At 48.8% G+C, this 22,568-nt stretch overlaps 1 protein-coding gene across 2 annotated transcripts in view; it reads left to right on the top strand.

Moving 5' to 3' along the window:
• Nucleotides 1-22,568, top strand: part of LOC141140175 (uncharacterized) — a 323,779-nt gene that overhangs the window by 21,889 nt on the left and 279,322 nt on the right. For both annotated transcript variants that reach the window (XM_073627054.1, XM_073627053.1), the window contains exon 2: nucleotides 5,000-5,139. In XM_073627054.1, coding sequence (XP_073483155.1) covers nucleotides 5,003-5,139 — 137 coding nt within the window. In that variant the 5' untranslated portion in view covers nucleotides 5,000-5,002. The remainder of the gene's footprint in view (nucleotides 1-4,999; nucleotides 5,140-22,568) is intronic.

Here is a 22,568-nt window from a genome sequence, read left to right on the forward strand (position 1 = left end):
CAAAATCCTAGGATTTTTTCCGACAGATGTTGGCTCAAACTTGTCTTGCATACACACGGTCACACAAAGTTGTCGGAAAATCCGATCGTTCTGAACGCGGTGACGTAAAACACGTACGTCGGGACTATAAACGGGGCATTAGCCAATAGCTTTCATCTCTTTAATTATTCTGAGCATGCGTGGCACTTTGTGTGTAGGATTTGTGTACACACAATCGGAAATTCCGACAACAGATTTTGTTGTCAGAAAATTTTATAGCAAGCTCTCAAACTTTGTGTGTCAGAAAATCTGATGGAAAATGTGTGATGGAGCCCACACACGGTCGGAATTTCTGACAACAAGGTCCTATCACACATTTTCCGTCAAAAAATCCGACCGTGTGTACGGGGCATAAGCGTTTTTATGCGTGACTTGCGCATTTTTATACAGCATTTTTTTTTTATTAGCCAGTAGAGAAAACTGCTAGTTGCCTGACAAGTAGCGTCTCGTTCTCTGCAATGGAACCGTTCTAATCAGAGCGACGCAAGTCGCTCCGACTTAGAAAAAGGTTTCTGTACGACTTTGGGGGCGACTTGCATTGACTTCTATACAGAAGCCGTTTTGCAAATCGCCGCTGAGTTGTGTCCCGGGTCGCCTGAGGCCAGGAGCGTAACTACCACCATAGCGACCCATGCGGGCGCTATGGGGCCCGCAGTCGAGTGGGGCCCAGTGAGGATAAGAGCACCGCCGGCACAGTCTCCCAGCCAGGGGAAGAGAGAGGAAAGGAAGAGGCGAGCTGTCCGCATCAGCAGAGAGCTGAATTGCCCGATGTAAGAGCTTTCATTAGAACTTCCAGTGTTCCCGGGGCTCACGTCACATAGCTCCACCTTTTGGCCCGGTGCCTTTGATAGACAGAACACCGATCCAATGCGGGACATGTGACGTCATCAAAGGCGTTGGGCCATGAGGTGGGGCTATGTGACGATGAGCCCCGGGAAGACAGGAAATTCAAATGAAAGCTATTACAGCGGGCAATCCCGCTCTCTGCTGATCCGGGTGGCTTGCCTCTTCCTCTGCATAGGTGGGGCTGTATGGGGCACAGGCAGACCAGGCTGTATTGGGCACAGATCACGCTGTATGGGGCACAGGTCACGCTGTATTGGGCACAGGTCACGCTGCATTGACACTAGGGCAGCTGTGGGGGGGGGGGGGGCTGTTTGCAGGGGGGCCCCATACAACATTTTGCTATGGGGCCCAGCTATTTCTAGTTACGCCCCTGCCCCCAGACACTATATTTAAAGGAATTTTTCATTTTTATTGTTGCACTTTAAGCATAATTAAAATCACTGCTCCTGAAAAACTATTGTTTAAAAAATAAAATAAAATTTATTGATACATGTCCCCCAGGACAGTACCCAGACCCCCATGCCCCTTTTATGGCAAATTACCTGCATATAAGCTTTCAAAATGGGCACTTTTGATTTTTCCTGTTCGGCTCCCATACACTTCAATAGGGTTCGCCGTTCGGGTAAGAACATCTCCCCTGTTCGGGAGTTCTGCTGCGAACCGAACAGGGGCATGTTCGTCCCATCCTTAGTTTGTAATATTACTATTAGGAAGTGCCTTATGGATAAACACTGCCCTCTACTGCCTGAAGAAGTGTATGACCTGCAACATATGTGGTGTCATTGCTGTAAATTGCCTTATTTCTATGAAAAGTCAATTTCTACAGTACAGACAAAATGTAAGCATCCACGTGTTTTTCATTTTTTGGGTTCACTGGTTAGACCCCTCCTATACAGTTTCTACCAGAGTACTGCAGTTCCAGTGGAGTGGAGCTTTGTCCTTAGGCCTTGGATCCTTCCAGCTGTCCACCTGCATTACCAGAGCTACCCAGAACTTCATGGTGAGGGGCACTGTTTATGGGGACAAAGTAGCTGTGTTCTGTGCTGATTTACTAAAGTGGAGGGCCTCAGCTTGAAACTCTGTTATAGAGTTTCGTACTTATTTCATTCCTTTTTGTATTTTTGTACAGTTTTACGCATTTTCCTTATACGTATATCCCCTGATGAAGCTATTAGGTGAAACATGTCGGGCTAATATACAAATATGAAACTTCTGTTAGAGTTGAACATTCGCTATACGACCACCTTCACTATGAAATGTTGATTATTTGTGAACAAAGTGGCCCTGTTTTGTTTTAACTTTATTCTCATTAAAATTATATACCTTTTTAAATAAATGGTTTCCATTATGATCTGTAAGCACCGTAACAATCCCCCTTTACTTTCTTCACTCCACATAATTAACTATTTGGGATGAGGTGCCAATTACTTGGGTGTTCTACCTCTAGCCGGACATATTTAACATATCTGTCATAGAGACTTATAGAAAGTATGCTATCCAGCCACGTGTTACCCTAAATAGGTAACAATGTCAGAGACATTGCTGTGAAAAGTCCATGTTTGTGCAGCTTTCATAATCTGTTTTGTAATTATTCTGCAGTGTATGCATGTTCTTTGCTATCCTGAACCCCGTTTTGTATTATCATTTCTAACTTTACACTTGTTTAGTAAACTGCGAGTTACAGTTGCTCCCTGTCTAATCACTGGGGTGAGTACCGATTCTGTTAGTGACAGTGGTCACCAAACAAATTGAGAAGTTGAATTTCCCCAGTGTGGACACAGACATTAATAAACACCTTAGAGCGTTTTTAATGCCTTTGCACCCTATTCAGATTTTTTGTTTTAGATTTTTAAATAAAATTTAAGGCACTAGTAAACCGCAGGCGATTAAAAGAAAATTCCCTGCAAGGCAATGTCATAATGTGCTAGTATGCATTGCATACTAGCACATTATGATAGACTTACCTTAGAATGAATCCCTCCACTGAGACGGCTGACATCTTCCCCGGTCTTCCTTCCGAGTTCGAGGCCTAATGAGTGGCCAGGGGCGCGATGACGTCACGCATGCGCGTGGGAACCGCTGTTTCCGGTATGAGCTCTGAAGGTCCAGCACTGCAGCATCAGCTATTTTTGGGAGTAAATGGAGGGTGATCTATACAGGTTTTGTGCTTAAACAAGGTTAACCAAGTATTCACACCCCACAACTTGTTTCTATAGACTTTTACAGCAATTTTGTTTAAATATTTGCATCGGTTGTGCTTTGGAAATGGTCTACAGTTATCAATTAACACACTATTATGGAGCTTATTCATGGACCTACTATTATGCTAATAGTCCTTTATTGACACTTAGACCCCTTTCACACTGGGGCGGTTTGCAGGCGGCATTGCGCTAAAAATACCGCCTGCAAACCGCCCCTAAACAGCCTCCGCTGTTTGTTCAGTGTGAAAGCCCGAGGGCTTTCACACTGAAGCGGTGCGCAGGCAGGATGGTGAAAAAAGTCCTGCAAACCGCTTTTTTGGAGCGGTGAAGGAGCGGTGTATTCACCGCTTCTTCACCGCTCCTGCCCATTGAAATCAATGGGACAGCGCGGCTATACCGCGGCAATACCGCGGCTATAGCCGCGCTGTACGAGAGATTTTAACCCTTTTTCGGCCGCCAGCGGGGGTTAAAACCGCACCGCTAGCGGCCGAATACCGCTGCAAGAACGACGGTACAGCAGCGCTAAAAATAGCGCTGTTGTACCGCCGACGCCCCCACCGCCCCAGTGTGAAAGGGGCCTTAGCCAACACTTCTCTCAAGACTGAGTCCAACTTTAAGTATCCATTTTTCATGCAATATCAAGTTAATTGATACACAGCAGTACCACTCAGGTTTTTATTATTAGCCTGGACGTATATATAGAAGTGCATGTGTGGGGCCCCTAGGTCTGGCGCCTTAGTGTGACAACGTTGTCATTTTCACTGTTTTGTATGTATTTTTTTTATTGATGGGTATAATAGGGTAATATTCCTCACATGTATTATGTTACATTTAGTGGAATTTTAACACATCTTTTGATACAACAATAAAGTTTATAATTTATCATGGTATACCATGGTTGATTCTCCATAAGGGCTTTCTAGGTGGCCTTACTTGGCCCCATCCTCTCTCATTTTTTGTCCATGCTTTCCCATTGCTCTGGAGGTATCCCGTCCAAAATAGTGACGAACCGGTAACCATTATCTCTCTATCACAGTAGCTGATGCTATTATAGCAGTATATTGGATTCATGCATGGTTTTACTCTTTTTTCATTGAATTTGGACACAGACATTAATAAACACCTTAGATCGTTTTTAATGCCTCTGCACCCTATTCAGATTTTTTTGTCATAATGTGCTAGTATGCATTGCATACTAGCACATTATGATAGACTTACCTTAGAACGAAGCCCTCTGCTGAGACAGCTGACATCTTCCCCGGTCTTCCTTCCGGGTTCGAGGCCTCCGGCTAAATGAGTGGGCGGGTGCGTGATGACGTCATGCATGTGCGCAGGAACTGCCGTTTCCGGCATGGGCTCTGAAGGTCCGGCACTGTAAGCTGGACCTTCAGAGCGCATGCGCCAGTGATGTCATCGACTGCATGCACTCTACATATCTCTTGAACGGTGCAAGTTTATAAGATATTCACAGTACCTACAGGTAAGCCTTATTATAGGCTTACCTATAGGTACAAGTGGTGTAACAGAGTTTACTACCACTTAAAAAAATGGGGTGAATCTCCTCCAGAAGGAGAAGGGGGACAATACAACTTTAAAACAGAGGGGCTAACTTTCCCTACTCCTTCCAAAGCAAAAAAAAAAAAATACTGATTTCATACATTTGAAGGAAGTTTCACCTTTCAAAACGTAAACCCAGACATATAAGATGGTCACCTATTAAGGCTATCCTGTTTTGTGCAGTTTTCCTTTCCTAGATAAATTGGTGATTGGTAAAGATAAGTGACAGAAAAAGAAAGTAATAATTATAAGCATAAACTTTTTTACTCTAGCTGTTCGCAATGCAGGCTCCAAGTGGCTGCTGTGTCTTCAGGGTGTTTCATTATTATTTCTCTTTCCTCTTTACCAAAACCTAGATAATGAGTGAAGTGTACAGAATATCTTCTAGTGATCGCATCCAATCCCTAGAGAAGCAATTAGCTTCCCAGTTATCAGAACTGAAGACAGAAATAGAAGAAAATGGAATTCTTTGTGGTACACCTGGTCAAGCCTACAGGTATGTTCATTAAAAGACAACGTGCATAACAATGTGCTCATTTTTATAGATACAGTATATGCTTGTTTAGTATTAGGTCAGCCATTTGAATTTTAACATCTTTCTGTGACATACAGCTGATATTTTTGTCCACCTTCTCAAATCAAATTCTATTACAAGTTTTCATCATAATCCAAATTTTCCATGGTATGCTGAAAAGAAAAAGCTATAGCTACAAGGGATGTTTTAGTAGTTCAACTGTGCTTCTGAAATTGCTAATGACTGATCAATAGAAGTAGCAATTGATCGCTGGAATACATAACTCCCTATGGAGTAAACTACAAAAGTAGTATGTGATTGGAGCATTGTACAATTATGTGAGGCTAACTGCTACCTGTGTAGTGTACACCATAAGATTTGTTTAAAGCCCAACTATGGGACACTTGAAAATGATCCCTTGCAGTGGAGCTGCATCCACGCTGCACAGGTTAATCATTTAGATCTAGGGGACTTGTTGAAGTAAATTTACTTACTCAATCCTTTGCTCCTCCATGCTGATAGACCAATCCCTGCAACATCTTCTTTCCATTGATCCAGCGGCAGTGACGTATCTAGGGTATGGCAGCCATGGCAAGTGCCATGGGCGCCATATGAAAGGGGCGCTGGTTAGTGGCTGGGCAGCAAGGCACTTACCAGGGTCTGAGGGTCTCTTCTTCCCTCCAGGCTCCCGAGCATAAGCAGGATCTCTTTTTCAGAACCTTTGCTAAAGGACAATGGCAGCGCTGCGAGTGGGACCATTTCTCATTTGGCTGTGTTACTCCTGTGAGTGCAGTCATTGGTCGCGGATTAAGCAGGCAGATGGCCGCATTTCCCGATGCTACCTCTATAGTTCCGGCTACAGCCTCCCTGACAGCTGAATATCACTCCGCCGCCTGCTGTCAGGGATGCTATAGCCAGGACTATAGAGGTGGCATCGGGGCCGCTGTATTTCTGGACAGGACACGTGGACTGTGGAGTGGACTCAGTCAGGAGATGTCTCTGGCAGACCTTCTTGCTCGGGGTCCTATCAGTGCAAAAGCAGAGCCCAGCCACATGCCCAGCAGGAGGGACGGCTGCACTGCCAGTGGCTTATGCAGAGACTGATCCTCTTGATGAAGCTGCAGGCAATATTTTCATGCACTCATCTCTCCCTTCAGGCCATGGCTCCTGTGTAGTCTAAATCATATTTTTTTGGGCCCCATCAGATCGATCACAGGGGCCCAGGAGGCTGTAGAATAGAGGGATTCTTTTTTCTAATTCGGCTTGCTGGAATATCAACTCCTCCCCCTTGTATGCAGTTAATGGCAATAAAGTTCCAGCTGGGCGGAGAGATATCAAAATACCACTTCACTGCCCGACTCCTCCAGTAAATAAGTTTGAGAAGACGGCGGGCTCGGACTGAAGGGAAATCAACAGCAGTGGCTGTCCTCCTCCTCCTCCTCCTCCTCCTCCTCCTCCTCAGTGCAGTGTCTGTGTGAACACACAGAAAGTAACAGCACAGCAGCACACTATTTCTACTGAGCGATTATTTTTCTCTCAAAAGGTACAGTCACAGTGAAGACAGCACACACCCAGCCCCCTTCACCCATGTCATGGCTTGTTGCCCATGACTGAATTATATACAGCTAAATGTGATCATCTTCATTGATCATGTTGATCACATTTGGCTGCTATTTATTTCAATTATTATTATCATGATAGTCACACAGTACAGGTGTTTTAAGCCACATCACCTGTACTGTGTGTGTAATTATCATAGTAATGATGATGGGACAGTGAAATGCATCCTTGGCATTCATTTAGGGCTCATTCACACAAGGCACAGACATCCATCTCCCATGCACAGACTTTTACTGGCACAGTTTTGTGTGCATCCTGATGCCAGTGTCCCATTCATTTATTTTGGGACACATGGCTGCAGGGACAAAGGCACTGTGTCCCAATATGTCTTGAGGGTGCATGTCCTAATAGAAATGGAACTTCAGCATGAGGATGTACACAACACTGTGCTGGTAAAAGTCTCTGCATGAGACATGGGTTCCTGTGCCCTGTGTGAATGTGCCCTCACACTTGTGTTTGGGAGAGGGGTAAAAACGTCATGTGTGTCTTTTTACTGTCCCCAACCACTTCCCCTTATTTTGCACATCAGCCGAGGGTGGATAATATATGCTGTGGCCATGAAGCATTTTGCACAGTAAAAATGATCCCTGCTGCATTCAGCCACAGCCCTCCCCTGTTCTCCTAGGCTCTCCCATTCCATCTGGTCGGATTGGCAGCGCACAAAGAAGAAGGAGGAACATCAGTTTCTCCCTCTTCTCTGTGAAAACTGAGGCCATAAGTTATGAAGATCTCATCACTTCCAGTATCAGTTCTGCATTTACCTGGCTGGTACCAGCTAAGAAAGCAGCCAATATGCCTTGGAGGGCAGAGGAGGGATCAGGGGTCTAATAAACCCCAGATTTCTCCATAAAAAGGATATGTCACTACCCAAGGGATGATAAATATCACTTGATGACAGCTGAATTATTTTTTGAGGTGTCCTCTTGTATATTAGTGCAGTCATCATTCTCAGTCACACTGTGTGTGTGGGGCACTGGGGAGCAGCAGAGAAATAAGAGCACAGCCTACTATGCTGGAGTTTGTAGTCCTATGGAGGTGGGGAAATGCTCACACATACTGGGGTGGGGGGGCTTGTCATATAAAGTAAAAGGCTCTGTGCTGTTACAGGGCTGCCATGGCTGACCTGACCCCTGTCTAGAAATACTTATTGTCTGGCACACTGCTTTAAGGGGAAATTCTGCAGACTCTGGGGTAAAGGGGAACGCTGATGTAAGTGGGATCTCTGGACTCTGTGATATCCAGAGACCCCCTCACATCAGAGGCCCCCCTATATCCCAGTCTGCAGAGATCCCCTTTGTGTCAGAGTCCCCCCCCCCCCTTACAGTGTATATAAAGATGACACCAGAGTCCACAGCATTCTTTAGATCAGATTTCCCAGTGTGAATTGGAACTCTGTAGATTTTGATGTAAGGGGGGGCTCTCTGGGAACTCTAAGGGGGGAACTGTGATATAAGATGTAACGCTATTGACTCTGGTGTAAGGGGTAATTCAAGAGCTTGACTTGTAGTTTTGTTAGCTGTTTTTTTTTTTGTTAAGGTTATCTGAAAGATGGGTTTTAAATGTTTTGACAGGGGCGCAGTTTCAGTGCTTGCCATAGGCGCCATTTTCACTAGATACGCCTCTGTCCAGCGGTCTGAGGTCCTGAAGTCATCAAGACCAGCGCAGGGTCCATAGCTCTCTACTGGACGTGATGATGCTGAGAGACATTCCAACATTGTAGCATTGGGGACCACCAATTGGTTTTCTTTCTTGAATGATTTTCTTTCTTGCAACTAGAGTATCTTGAAAAAGTATTCATACCCCTTGAAATTTTTACAACCAAAAACGTAAATGTATTTTATTAGGATTTTATGTGATAGACCAACAAAGTGGCACATAATTGTGAAGTGGAAGGAAAATGATAAATGATTTTCAATTTGTTTTACAAATAAATATCTGAAAAGTGTGGCGTGCATTTGTATTCAGCCCTCTTTACTCTGATACCCCTAACTAAAATCTAGTGGAACCAATTGCCGTCAGAAGTCACCTAATCAGGGGCGGCGCTAGGTGGGTGCTTGGGTGTGCTCAAGCCTCCCCAAAAATTATTTAAGCACCCCCAAAATCCACATGGTAGTATTTGCAGATGTTATTGTTTTTTGTTTGTTCTTTCCTTGCCTGCGTGTTCTCTATTTCTGCCTGCAAGCTGGGGACTCTTTTTTTGTTGTGGAAGGATACAACAGCTGTGGCCGCAGAAGCCGAAAATCTTTAGCTAGACCCGGTGTCTTGCCGAGAATGTTCCCTCGGCGGATAAGTTCCCCCCCTGTACTGCGCAGGCGCAGCGCCTGCGCAGTACATACTACTCTCAGCCGCCGGAGATAGCCGAAGCTCAAATGCTTCAATCAGCTGTACACGGCGCCTGCGCTCTGGGTCCAGATTCCTTCCCCACCATCCAAGTGGACCTAGAGGGGGAATCTAAAAGTGCCGAGCGCAGCGAGGCCGTGCCCGAAGCGTGGCGAGGGGCCCTCTTCCAGGCGCCGTGTACAGCTGATTTTCAGCTGTTGTGCTTCGGCTATTTCCGCCGATACCTACTGCGCAGGCGCAGTAGAGGGGGTAACTTATACGCCGAGCGGAACTTTCTCGGCAGAACACCGGCACAGACTAATTTTAGCGGCGGATTGATATCCACCTCTCTGCTGCCTCCTCAGCCAATGGTAAAGACTGTACCCGCCCCCTTCCCCCAGCCCGCCTTCTATGATTTCTGAGAAGAGGATATTCGGCAGCTGGAGAGAAAGAGAGGAGAGGAGAGGAGAGGAGAGAACACAGCCTGCTATGGGGGACACATTCTTCAGCCCAGCACTGAGAAACAGTGAGTTGTGTTTGCACTGCTGCCAGCATGGAGAGAACAAGCTGGTTTCTACAGTGTGGGAAGGTTAGCAAGATGGTTTATCTACCTATCCTGTATTCTGACACCTGCATTCCTCTCTGCCAACACAAGTCATATGGTTCTTACAGAAACTGACAAGTAGAAAATGCAGGATTTCTGAGTTATCCATCCATCCATTCATCTATCCATTCATCTATCCTTTCATTTACTTATCCATCCATGCATCTGTCCATTCATTCACTCACTCATCCATCCATTCCTTCATCCATCAGACCATCCATTCCTTATTGCTGGTGTCACAATACAAGAAGAATAGATTGACAAATTAAAGATATTCTGATGTCATTATACTAACCCTATATTTCCCACACTTTAGTAACAGACCAGAGTTCTTGTACATAGCGCACTCCTGATCCCCGCATTGTGTACATAGCGCACTCCTGATCCCCGCATTGTGTACATAGCGCACTCCTGATCCCCGCATTGTGTACATAGCGCACTCCTGATCCCCGCATTGTGTACATAAGGCACTCCTGATCCCCGCATTGTGTACATAGCGCACTCCTGATCCCCGCATTGTGTACATAAGGCACTCCTGATCCCCACATTGTGTACATAAGGCACTCCTGATCCCCGCATTGTGTACATAGCGCACTCCTGATCCCCGCATTGTGTACATAGCGCACTCCTGATCCCCGCATTGTGTACATAGCGCACTCCTGATCCCCGCATTGTGTACATAGCGCACTCCTGATCCCCGCATTGTGTACATAGCGCACTCCTGATCCCCGCATTGTGTACATAGCGCACTCCTGATCCCCGCATTGTGTACATAGCGCACTCCTGATCCCCGCATTGTGTGCATAGCGCACTCCTGATCCCCGCATTGTGTACATAGCGCACTCCTGATCCCCGCATTGTGTACATAGCGCACTCCTGATCCCCGCATTGTGTACATAGCGCACTCCTGATCCCCGCATTGTGTACATAGCGCACTCCTGATCCCCACATTGTGTACATAGCGCACTCCTGATCCCCGCATTGTGTACATAGCGCACTCCTGATCCCCGCATTGTGTACATAGCGCACTCCTGATCCCCGCATTGTGTACATAGCGCACTCCTGATCCCCGCATTGTGTATATAGCGCACTCCTTATCCCTGCATTGTGTACATAGCGCACTCCTGATCCCCGCATTGTGTACATAAGGCACTCCTGATCCCCACATTGTGTACATAAGGCACTCCTGATCCCCACATTGTGTACATAAGGCACTCCTGATCCCCGCATTGTGTACATAGCGCACTCCTGATCCCCGCATTGTGTACATAGCGCACTCCTGATCCCCGCATTGTGTACATAGCGCACTCCTGATCCCCGCATTGTTTATATAGCACACTCCTTATCCCCGCATTGTGTATGTAGCGCACTCCTGATCCCCGCATTGTGTATGTAGCGCACTCCTGATCTCTGCATTGTGTATATAAGGCACTCCTGATCCCCGCATTGTGTACATAGCGCACTCCTGATCCCCGCATTGTGTACATAGCGCACTTCTGATCCCCGCATTGTGTGCATAGCGCACTCCTGATCCCCGCATTGTGTACATAGCGCACTCCTGATCCCCGCATTGTGTACATAGCGCACTCCTGATCCCCGCATTGTGTACATAGCGCACTCCTGATCCCCACATTGTGTACATAGCGCACTCCTGATCCCCGCATTGTGTACATAGCGCACTCCTGATCCCCGCATTGTGTACATAGCGCACTCCTGATCCCCGCATTGTGTATGTAGCGCACTCCTGATCCCCGCATTGTGTATGTAGCGCACTCCTGATCTCTGCATTGTGTATATAAGGCACTCCTGATCCCCGCATTGTTTATATAGCGCACTCCTGATCCCCGCATTGTGTACATAGCGCACTTCTGATCCCCGCATTGTGTGCATAGCGCACTCCTGATCCCCGCATTGTGTACACAGTGCACTCCTGATCCCCGCATTGTGTACATAGCGCACTCCTGATCCCCGCATTGTGTACATAAGGCACTCCTGATCCCCGCATTGTGTACATAGCGCACTCCTGATCCCCGCATTGTGTACATAGCGCACTCCTGATCCCCGCATTGTGTACATAAGGCACTCCTGATCCCCGCATTGTGTACATAGCGCACTCCTGATCCCCGCATTGTGTACATAGCGCACTCCTGATCCCCGCATTGTGTATGTAGCGCACTCCTGATCTCTGCATTGTGTATATAAGGCACTCCTGATCCCCGCATTGTGTATATAGCGCACTCCTGATCCCCGCATTGTGTACATAGCGCACTTCTGATCCCCGCATTGTGTGCATAGCGCACTCCTGATCCCCGCATTGTGTACACAGTGCACTCCTGATCCCCGCATTGTGTACATAGCGCACTCCTGATCCCCGCATTGTGTACATAGCGCACTCCTGATCCCCGCATTGTGTACATAGCGCACTCCTGATCCCCGCATTGTGTGCATAGCGCACTCCTGATCCCCGCATTGTGTACATAGCGCACTCCTGATCCCCGCATTGTGTACATAGCGCACTCCTGATCCCCGCATTGTGTACATAGCGCACTCCTGATCCCCGCATTGTGTACATAGCGCACTCCTGATCCCCACATTGTGTACATAGCGCACTCCTGATCCCCGCATTGTGTACATAGCGCACTCCTGATCCCCGCATTGTGTACATAGCGCACTCCTGATCCCCGCATTGTGTACATAGCGCACTCCTGATCCCCGCATTGTGTATATAGCGCACTCCTTATCCCTGCATTGTGTACATAGCGCACTCCTGATCCCCGCATTGTGTACATAAGGCACTCCTGATCCCCGCATTGTGTACATAAGGCACTCCTGATCCCCGCATTGTGTACATAGCGCACTCCTGATCCCCGCATTGTGTACATAGCGCACTCCTGATCCCCGCATTGTGTACATAGCGCACTCCTGATCCCCGCATTGTTTATATAGCACACTCCTTATCCCCGCATTGTGTATGTAGCGCACTCCTGATCCCCGCATTGTGTATGTAGCGCACTCCTGATCTCTGCATTGTGTATATAAGGCACTCCTGATCCCCGCATTGTGTATATAGCGCACTCCTGATCCCCGCATTGTGTACATAGCGCACTTCTGATCCCCGCATTGTGTGCATAGCGCACTCCTGATCCCCGCATTGTGTACATAGCGCACTCCTGATCCCCGCATTGTGTACATAGCGCACTCCTGATCCCCGCATTGTGTACATAGCGCACTCCTGATCCCCACATTGTGTACATAGCGCACTCCTGATCCCCGCATTGTGTACATAGCGCACTCCTGATCCCCGCATTGTGTACATAGCGCACTCCTGATCCCCGCATTGTGTATGTAGCGCACTCCTGATCCCCGCATTGTGTATGTAGCGCACTCCTGATCTCTGCATTGTGTATATAAGGCACTCCTGATCCCCGCATTGTTTATATAGCGCACTCCTGATCCCCGCATTGTGTACATAGCGCACTTCTGATCCCCGCATTGTGTGCATAGCGCACTCCTGATCCCCGCATTGTGTACACAGTGCACTCCTGATCCCCGCATTGTGTACATAGCGCACTCCTGATCCCCGCATTGTGTACATAAGGCACTCCTGATCCCCGCATTGTGTACATAGCGCACTCCTGATCCCCGCATTGTGTACATAGCGCACTCCTGATCCCCGCATTGTGTACATAAGGCACTCCTGATCCCCGCATTGTGTACATAGCGCACTCCTGATCCCCGCATTGTGTACATAGCGCACTCCTGATCCCCGCATTGTGTATGTAGCGCACTCCTGATCTCTGCATTGTGTATATAAGGCACTCCTGATCCCCGCATTGTGTATATAGCGCACTCCTGATCCCCGCATTGTGTACATAGCGCACTTCTGATCCCCGCATTGTGTGCATAGCGCACTCCTGATCCCCGCATTGTGTACACAGTGCACTCCTGATCCCCGCATTGTGTACATAGCGCACTCCTGATCCCCGCATTGTGTACATAGCGCACTCCTGATCCCCGCATTGTGTACATAAGGCACTCCTGATCCCCGCATTGTGTACATAAGGCACTCCTGATCCCCGCATTGTGTACATAGCGCACTCCTGATCCCCGCATTGTGTACATAGCGCACTCCTGATCCCCGCATTGTGTACATAAGGCACTCCTGATCCCTGCATTGTGTACATAGCGCACTCCTGATCCCCGCATTGTGTACATAGCGCACTCCTGATCCCCGCATTGTGTACATAGCGCACTCCTGATCCCCGCATTGTGTACATAGCGCACTCCTGATCCCCGCATTGTGTACATAGCGCACTCCTGATCCCCGCATTGTGTACATAGCGCACTCCTGATCCCCGCATTGTGTACATAGCGCACTCCTGATCCCCGCATTGTGTACATAAGGCACTCCTGATCCCCGCATTGTGTACATAGCGCACTCCTGATCCCCGCATTGTGTACATAGCGCACTCCTGATCCCCGCATTGTGTATGTAGCGCACTCCTGATCTCTGCATTGTGTATATAAGGCACTCCTGATCCCCGCATTGTGTATATAGCGCACTCCTGATCCCCGCATTGTGTACATAGCGCACTTCTGATCCCCGCATTGTGTGCATAGCGCACTCCTGATCCCCGCATTGTGTACACAGTGCACTCCTGATCCCCGCATTGTGTACATAGCGCACTCCTGATCCCCGCATTGTGTACATAAGGCACTCCTGATCCCCGCATTGTGTACATAGCGCACTCCTGATCCCCGCATTGTGTACATAAGGCACTCCTGATCCCCGCATTGTGTACATAAGGCACTCCTGATCCCCGCATTGTGTACATAGCGCACTCCTGATCCCCGCATTGTGTACATAGTGCACGTAAATAAACTAAATTGCGCTAGCAAAAAAAACTTTTCCTTAGTAAAAAATAAATTAAAAGTGCTTAGAGAACACAATATGTGTATAAACAATAAGTGCATAAAGTGCTTATACAAAGGTGGAGAAAATATATTAAAAATCAGTGATCATAGGTAAAAAGCCACTCATAATCCGTCCATAATAATATGAATCATTTTGACCAGAAAACAAAAAGTCCACTTCATGTGTTTCATCGCCACACACTAAGGATTGGTACACCAAGATACTTCAGATCAGATGTGCATTGGTAGCGGTGAAGGAAGTAATAGATGTGCGCTTACCCCAAAAGATGGACCTCCCCTGTGGCAAGGTCTTATCAGCTTGCAGATTTCGCCCTCTGCAGGGACCAGCTGTTAGTCTCCTGGTCTTGGCAGCGCGTACCGCCGACTTCCGTATGGCCGGGATGGTCCAACTATCCCAATCTCAAAGGGGGGGACTCAGAAATGGAAAAGTCCACATGCAGGAAAAAACGGCATAAAGAGAAAAAAACTCCAATAGTGTGATAACGTTTAGAGTATTTATTGGTTAAAGCAAACCACAAGTGAACATTAAAAAATCCAGATATAAAATTCTATTAAAAAAGCCGGCATAATCAAAGGCAGAACGCCCGTGCAAAATAAACTTTCCAGAACACGTGATGGCTAGCACTGCGAGGCCACGCCCTACATGTTTCGTCATACGTGACGTCTACGGGGGCACGGGCGACGCAATGAACCATCACCTTATATATCTCTAGACAATTGTAACCGCGCCCTCCTGATCCCCGCATTGTGTACATAAGGCACTCCTGATCCCTGCATTGTGTACATAGCGCACTCCTGATCCCCGCATTGTGTACATAAGGCACTCCTGATCCCCACATTGTGTACATAAGGCACTCCTGATCCCCGCATTGTGTACATAGCGCACTCCTGATCCCCGCATTGTGTACATAGCGCACTCCTGATCCCCGCATTGTGTACATAGCGCACTCCTGATCCCCGCATTGTGTACATAGCGCACTCCTGATCCCCGCATTGTGTACATAGCGCACTCCTGATCCCCACATTGTGTACATAGCGCACTCCTGATCCCCGCATTGTGTGCATAGCGCACTCCTGATCCCCGCATTGTGTACACAGTGCACTCCTGATCCCCGCATTGTTTACATAGCGCACTTCTGATCCCCGCATTGTGTGCATAGCGCACTCCTGATCCCCGCATTGTGTACATAGCGCACTCCTGATCCCCGCATTGTGTACATAGCGCACTCCTGATCCCCGCATTGTGTACATAGCGCACTCCTGATCCCCGCATTGTGTACATAGCGCACTTCTGATCCCCGCATTGTGTGCATAGTGCACTCCTGATCCCCGCATTGTGTACATAGCGCACTCCTGATCCCCGCATTGTGTACATAGCGCACTCCTGATCCCCGCATTGTGTACATAGCGCACTCCTGATCCCCACATTGTGTACATAGCGCACTCCTGATCCCCGCATTGTGTACATAGCGCACTCCTGATCCCCGCATTGTGTACATAGCGCACTCCTGATCCCCGCATTGTGTAAATAGCGCACCCCTTATCCCTGCATTGTGTACATAGCGCACTCCTGATCCCCGCATTGTGTACATAAGGCACTCCTGATGCCCACATTGTGTACATAAGGCACTCCTGATCCCCGCATTGTGTACATAGCGCACTCCTGATCCCCGCATTGTGTACATAGCGCACTCCTGATCCCCGCATTGTGTACATAGCGCACTCCTGATCCCCGCATTGTTTATATAGCACACTCCTTATCCCCGCATTGTGTATGTAGCGCACTCCTGATCCCCGCATTGTGTATGTAGCGCACTCCTGATCTCTGCATTGTGTATATAAGGCACTCCTGATCCCCGCATTGTGTATATAGCGCACTCCTGATCCCCGCATTGTGTACATAGCGCACTTCTGATCCCCGCATTGTGTGCATAGCGCACTCCTGATCCCCGCATTGTGTACATAGCGCACTCCTGATCCCCGCATTGTGTACATAGCGCACTCCTGATCCCCGCATTGTGTACATAGCGCACTCCTGATCCCCACATTGTGTACATAGCGCACTCCTGATCCCCGCATTGTGTACATAGCGCACTCCTGATCCCCGCATTGTGTATGTAGCGCACTCCTGATCCCCGCATTGTGTATGTAGCGCACTCCTGATCTCTGCATTGTGTATATAAGGCACTCCTGATCCCCGCATTGTTTATATAGCGCACTCCTGATCCCCGCATTGTGTACATAGCGCACTTCTGATCCCCGCATTGTGTGCATAGCGCACTCCTGATCCCCGCATTGTGTACACAGTGCACTCCTGATCCCCGCATTGTGTACATAGCGCACTCCTGATCCCCGCATTGTGTACATAAGGCACTCCTGATCCCCGCATTGTGTACATAGCGCACTCCTGATCCCCGCATTGTGTACATAGCGCACTCCTGATCCCCGCATTGTGTACATAAGGCACTCCTGATCCCCGCATTGTGTACATAGCGCACTCCTGATCCCCGCATTGTGTACATAGCGCACTCCTGATCCCCGCATTGTGTATGTAGCGCACTCCTGATCTCTGCATTGTGTATATAAGGCACTCCTGATCCCCGCATTGTGTATATAGCGCACTCCTGATCCCCGCATTGTGTACATAGCGCACTTCTGATCCCCGCATTGTGTGCATAGCGCACTCCTGATCCCCGCATTGTGTACACAGTGCACTCCTGATCCCCGCATTGTGTACATAGCGCACTCCTGATCCCCGCATTGTGTACATAGCGCACTCCTGATCCCCGCATTGTGTACATAAGGCACTCCTGATCCCCGCATTGTGTACATAAGGCACTCCTGATCCCCGCATTGTGTACATAGCGCACTCCTGATCCCCGCATTGTGTACATAGCGCACTCCTGATCCCCGCATTGTGTACATAAGGCACTCCTGATCCCTGCATTGTGTACATAGCGCACTCCTGATCCCCGCATTGTGTACATAGCGCACTCCTGATCCCTGCATTGTGTACATAGCGCACTCCTGATCCCCGCATTGTGTACATAGCGCACTCCTGATCCCCGCATTGTGTACATAGCGCACTCCTGATCCCCGCATTGTGTACATAGCGCACTCCTGATCCCCGCATTGTGTACATAGCGCACTCCTGATCCCCGCATTGTGTACATAGCGCACTCCTGATCCCCGCATTGTGTACATAAGGCACTCCTGATCCCCGCATTGTGTACATAGCGCACTCCTGATCCCCGCATTGTGTACATAGCGCACTCCTGATCCCCGCATTGTGTATGTAGCGCACTCCTGATCTCTGCATTGTGTATATAAGGCACTCCTGATCCCCGCATTGTGTATATAGCGCACTCCTGATCCCCGCATTGTGTACATAGCGCACTTCTGATCCCCGCATTGTGTGCATAGCGCACTCCTGATCCCCGCATTGTGTACACAGTGCACTCCTGATCCCCGCATTGTTTACATAGCGCACTTCTGATCCCCGCATTGTGTGCATAGCGCACTCCTGATCCCCGCATTGTGTACATAGCGCACTCCTGATCCCCGCATTGTGTACATAGCGCACTCCTGATCCCCGCATTGTGTACATAGCGCACTCCTGATCCCCGCATTGTGTACATAGCGCACTTCTGATCCCCGCATTGTGTGCATAGCGCACTCCTGATCCCCGCATTGTGTACATAGCGCACTCCTGATCCCCGCATTGTGTACATAGCGCACTCCTGATCCCCGCATTGTGTACATAGCGCACTCCTGATCCCCGCATTGTGTACATAGCGCACTCCTGATCCCCGCATTGTGTACATAGCGCACTCCTGATCCCCGCATTGTGTACATAGCGCACTCCTGATCCCCGCATTGTGTATATAGCGCACTCCTTATCCCTGCATTGTGTACATAGCGCACTCCTGATCCCCGCATTGTGTACATAAGGCACTCCTGATGCCCACATTGTGTACATAAGGCACTCCTGATCCCCGCATTGTGTACATAGCGCACTCCTGATCCCCGCATTGTGTACATAGCGCACTCCTGATCCCCGCATTGTGTACATAGCGCACTCCTGATCCCCGCATTGTTTATATAGCACACTCCTTATCCCCGCATTGTGTATGTAGCGCACTCCTGATCCCCGCATTGTGTATGTAGCGCACTCCTGATCTCTGCATTGTGTATATAAGGCACTCCTGATCCCCGCATTGTGTATATAGCGCACTCCTGATCCCCGCATTGTGTACATAGCGCACTTCTGATCCCCGCATTGTGTGCATAGCGCACTCCTGATCCCCGCATTGTGTACATAGCGCACTCCTGATCCCCGCATTGTGTACATAGCGCACTCCTGATCCCCGCATTGTGTACATAGCGCACTCCTGATCCCCACATTGTGTACATAGCGCACTCCTGATCCCCGCATTGTGTACATAGCGCACTCCTGATCCCCGCATTGTGTACATAGCGCACTCCTGATCCCCGCATTGTGTATGTAGCGCACTCCTGATCCCTGCATTGTGTATGTAGCGCACTCCTGATCTCTGCATTGTGTATATAAGGCACTCCTGATCCCCGCATTGTTTATATAGCGCACTCCTGATCCCCGCATTGTGTACATAGCGCACTTCTGATCCCCGCATTGTGTGCATAGCGCACTCCTGATCCCCGCATTGTGTACACAGTGCACTCCTGATCCCCGCATTGTGTACATAGCGCACTCCTGATCCCCGCATTGTGTACATAAGGCACTCCTGATCCCCGCATTGTGTACATAGCGCACTCCTGATCCCCGCATTGTGTACATAGCGCACTCCTGATCCCCGCATTGTGTACATAGCGCACTCCTGATCCCCGCATTGTGTACATAAGGCACTCCTGATCCCCGCATTGTGTACATAGCGCACTCCTGATCCCCGCATTGTGTACATAGCGCACTCCTGATCCCCGCATTGTGTATGTAGCGCACTCCTGATCTCTGCATTGTGTATATAAGGCACTCCTGATCCCCGCATTGTGTATATAGCGCACTCCTGATCCCCGCATTGTGTACATAGCGCACTTCTGATCCCCGCATTGTGTGCATAGCGCACTCCTGATCCCCGCATTGTGTACACAGTGCACTCCTGATCCCCGCATTGTGTACATAGCGCACTCCTGATCCCCGCATTGTGTACATAGCGCACTCCTGATCCCCGCATTGTGTACATAAGGCACTCCTGATCCCCGCATTGTGTACATAAGGCACTCCTGATCCCCGCATTGTGTACATAGCGCACTCCTGATCCCCGCATTGTGTACATAGCGCACTCCTGATCCCCGCATTGTGTACATAAGGCACTCCTGATCCCTGCATTGTGTACATAGCGCACTCCTGATCCCCGCATTGTGTACATAGCGCACTCCTGATCCCTGCATTGTGTACATAGCGCACTCCTGATCCCCGCATTGTGTACATAGCGCACTCCTGATCCCCGCATTGTGTACATAGCGCACTCCTGATCCCTGCATTGTGTACATAGCGCACTCCTGATCCCCGCATTGTGTACATAGCGCACTCCTGATCCCCGCATTGTGTACATAAGGCACTCCTGATCCCCGCATTGTGTACATAGCGCACTCCTGATCCCCGCATTGTGTACATAGCGCACTCCTGATCCCCGCATTGTGTATGTAGCGCACTCCTGATCTCTGCATTGTGTATATAAGGCACTCCTGATCCCCGCATTGTGTATATAGCGCACTCCTGATCCCCGCATTGTGTACATAGCGCACTTCTGATCCCCGCATTGTGTGCATAGCGCACTCCTGATCCCCGCATTGTGTACACAGTGCACTCCTGATCCCCGCATTGTGTACATAGCGCACTCCTGATCCCCGCATTGTGTACATAAGGCACTCCTGATCCCCGCATTGTGTACATAGCGCACTCCTGATCCCCGCATTGTGTACATAAGGCACTCCTGATCCCCGCATTGTGTACATAAGGCACTCCTGATCCCCGCATTGTGTACATAGCGCACTCCTGATCCCCGCATTGTGTACATAGTGCACGTAAATAAACTAAATTGCGCTAGCAAAAAAAACTTTTCCTTAGTAAAAAATAAATTAAAAGTGCTTAGAGAACACAATATGTGTATAAACAATAAGTGCATAAAGTGCTTATACAAAGGTGGAGAAAATATATTAAAAATCAGTGATCATAGGTAAAAAGCCACTCATAATCCGTCCATAATAATATGAATCATTTTGACCAGAAAACAAAAAGTCCACTTCATGTGTTTCATCGCCACACACTAAGGATTGGTACACCAAGATACTTCAGATCAGATGTGCATTGGTAGCGGTGAAGGAAGTAATAGATGTGCGCTTACCCCAAAAGATGGACCTCCCCTGTGGCAAGGTCTTATCAGCTTGCAGATTTCGCCCTCTGCAGGGACCAGCTGTTAGTCTCCTGGTCTTGGCAGCGCGTACCGCCGACTTCCGTATGGCCGGGATGGTCCAACTATCCCAATCTCAAAGGGGGGGACTCAGAAATGGAAAAGTCCACATGCAGGAAAAAACGGCATAAAGAGAAAAAAACTCCAATAGTGTGATAACGTTTAGAGTATTTATTGGTTAAAGCAAACCACAAGTGAACATTAAAAAATCCAGATATAAAATTCTATTAAAAAAGCCGGCATAATCAAAGGCAGAACGCCCGTGCAAAATAAACTTTCCAGAACACGTGATGGCTAGCACTGCGAGGCCACGCCCTACATGTTTCGTCATACGTGACGTCTACGGGGGCACGGGCGACGCAATGAACCATCACCTTATATATCTCTAGACAATTGTAACCGCGCCCTCCTGATCCCCGCATTGTGTACATAAGGCACTCCTGATCCCTGCATTGTGTACATAGCGCACTCCTGATCCCCGCATTGTGTACATAAGGCACTCCTGATCCCCACATTGTGTACATAAGGCACTCCTGATCCCCGCATTGTGTACATAGCGCACTCCTGATCCCCGCATTGTGTACATAGCGCACTCCTGATCCCCGCATTGTGTACATAGCGCACTCCTGATCCCCGCATTGTGTACATAGCGCACTCCTGATCCCCGCATTGTGTACATAGCGCACTCCTGATCCCCACATTGTGTACATAGCGCACTCCTGATCCCCGCATTGTGTGCATAGCGCACTCCTGATCCCCGCATTGTGTACACAGTGCACTCCTGATCCCCGCATTGTTTACATAGCGCACTTCTGATCCCCGCATTGTGTGCATAGCGCACTCCTGATCCCCGCATTGTGTACATAGCGCACTCCTGATCCCCGCATTGTGTACATAGCGCACTCCTGATCCCCGCATTGTGTACATAGCGCACTCCTGATCCCCGCATTGTGTACATAGCGCACTTCTGATCCCCGCATTGTGTGCATAGCGCACTCCTGATCCCCGCATTGTGTACATAGCGCACTCCTGATCCCCGCATTGTGTACATAGCGCACTCCTGATCCCCGCATTGTGTACATAGCGCACTCCTGATCCCCGCATTGTGTACATAGCGCACTCCTGATCCCCGCATTGTGTACATAGCGCACTCCTGATCCCCGCATTGTGTATATAGCGCACTCCTTATCCCTGCATTGTGTACATAGCGCACTCCTGATCCCCGCATTGTGTACATAAGGCACTCCTGATGCCCACATTGTGTACATAAGGCACTCCTGATCCCCGCATTGTGTACATAGCGCACTCCTGATCCCCGCATTGTGTACATAGCGCACTCCTGATCCCCGCATTGTGTACATAGCGCACTCCTGATCCCCGCATTGTTTATATAGCACACTCCTTATCCCCGCATTGTGTATGTAGCGCACTCCTGATCCCCGCATTGTGTATGTAGCGCACTCCTGATCTCTGCATTGTGTATA

This window comes from Aquarana catesbeiana, linkage group LG04 (genome assembly GCF_042186555.1).
Source record: "Aquarana catesbeiana isolate 2022-GZ linkage group LG04, ASM4218655v1, whole genome shotgun sequence".
Taxonomy (NCBI): domain Eukaryota; kingdom Metazoa; phylum Chordata; class Amphibia; order Anura; family Ranidae; genus Aquarana; species Aquarana catesbeiana.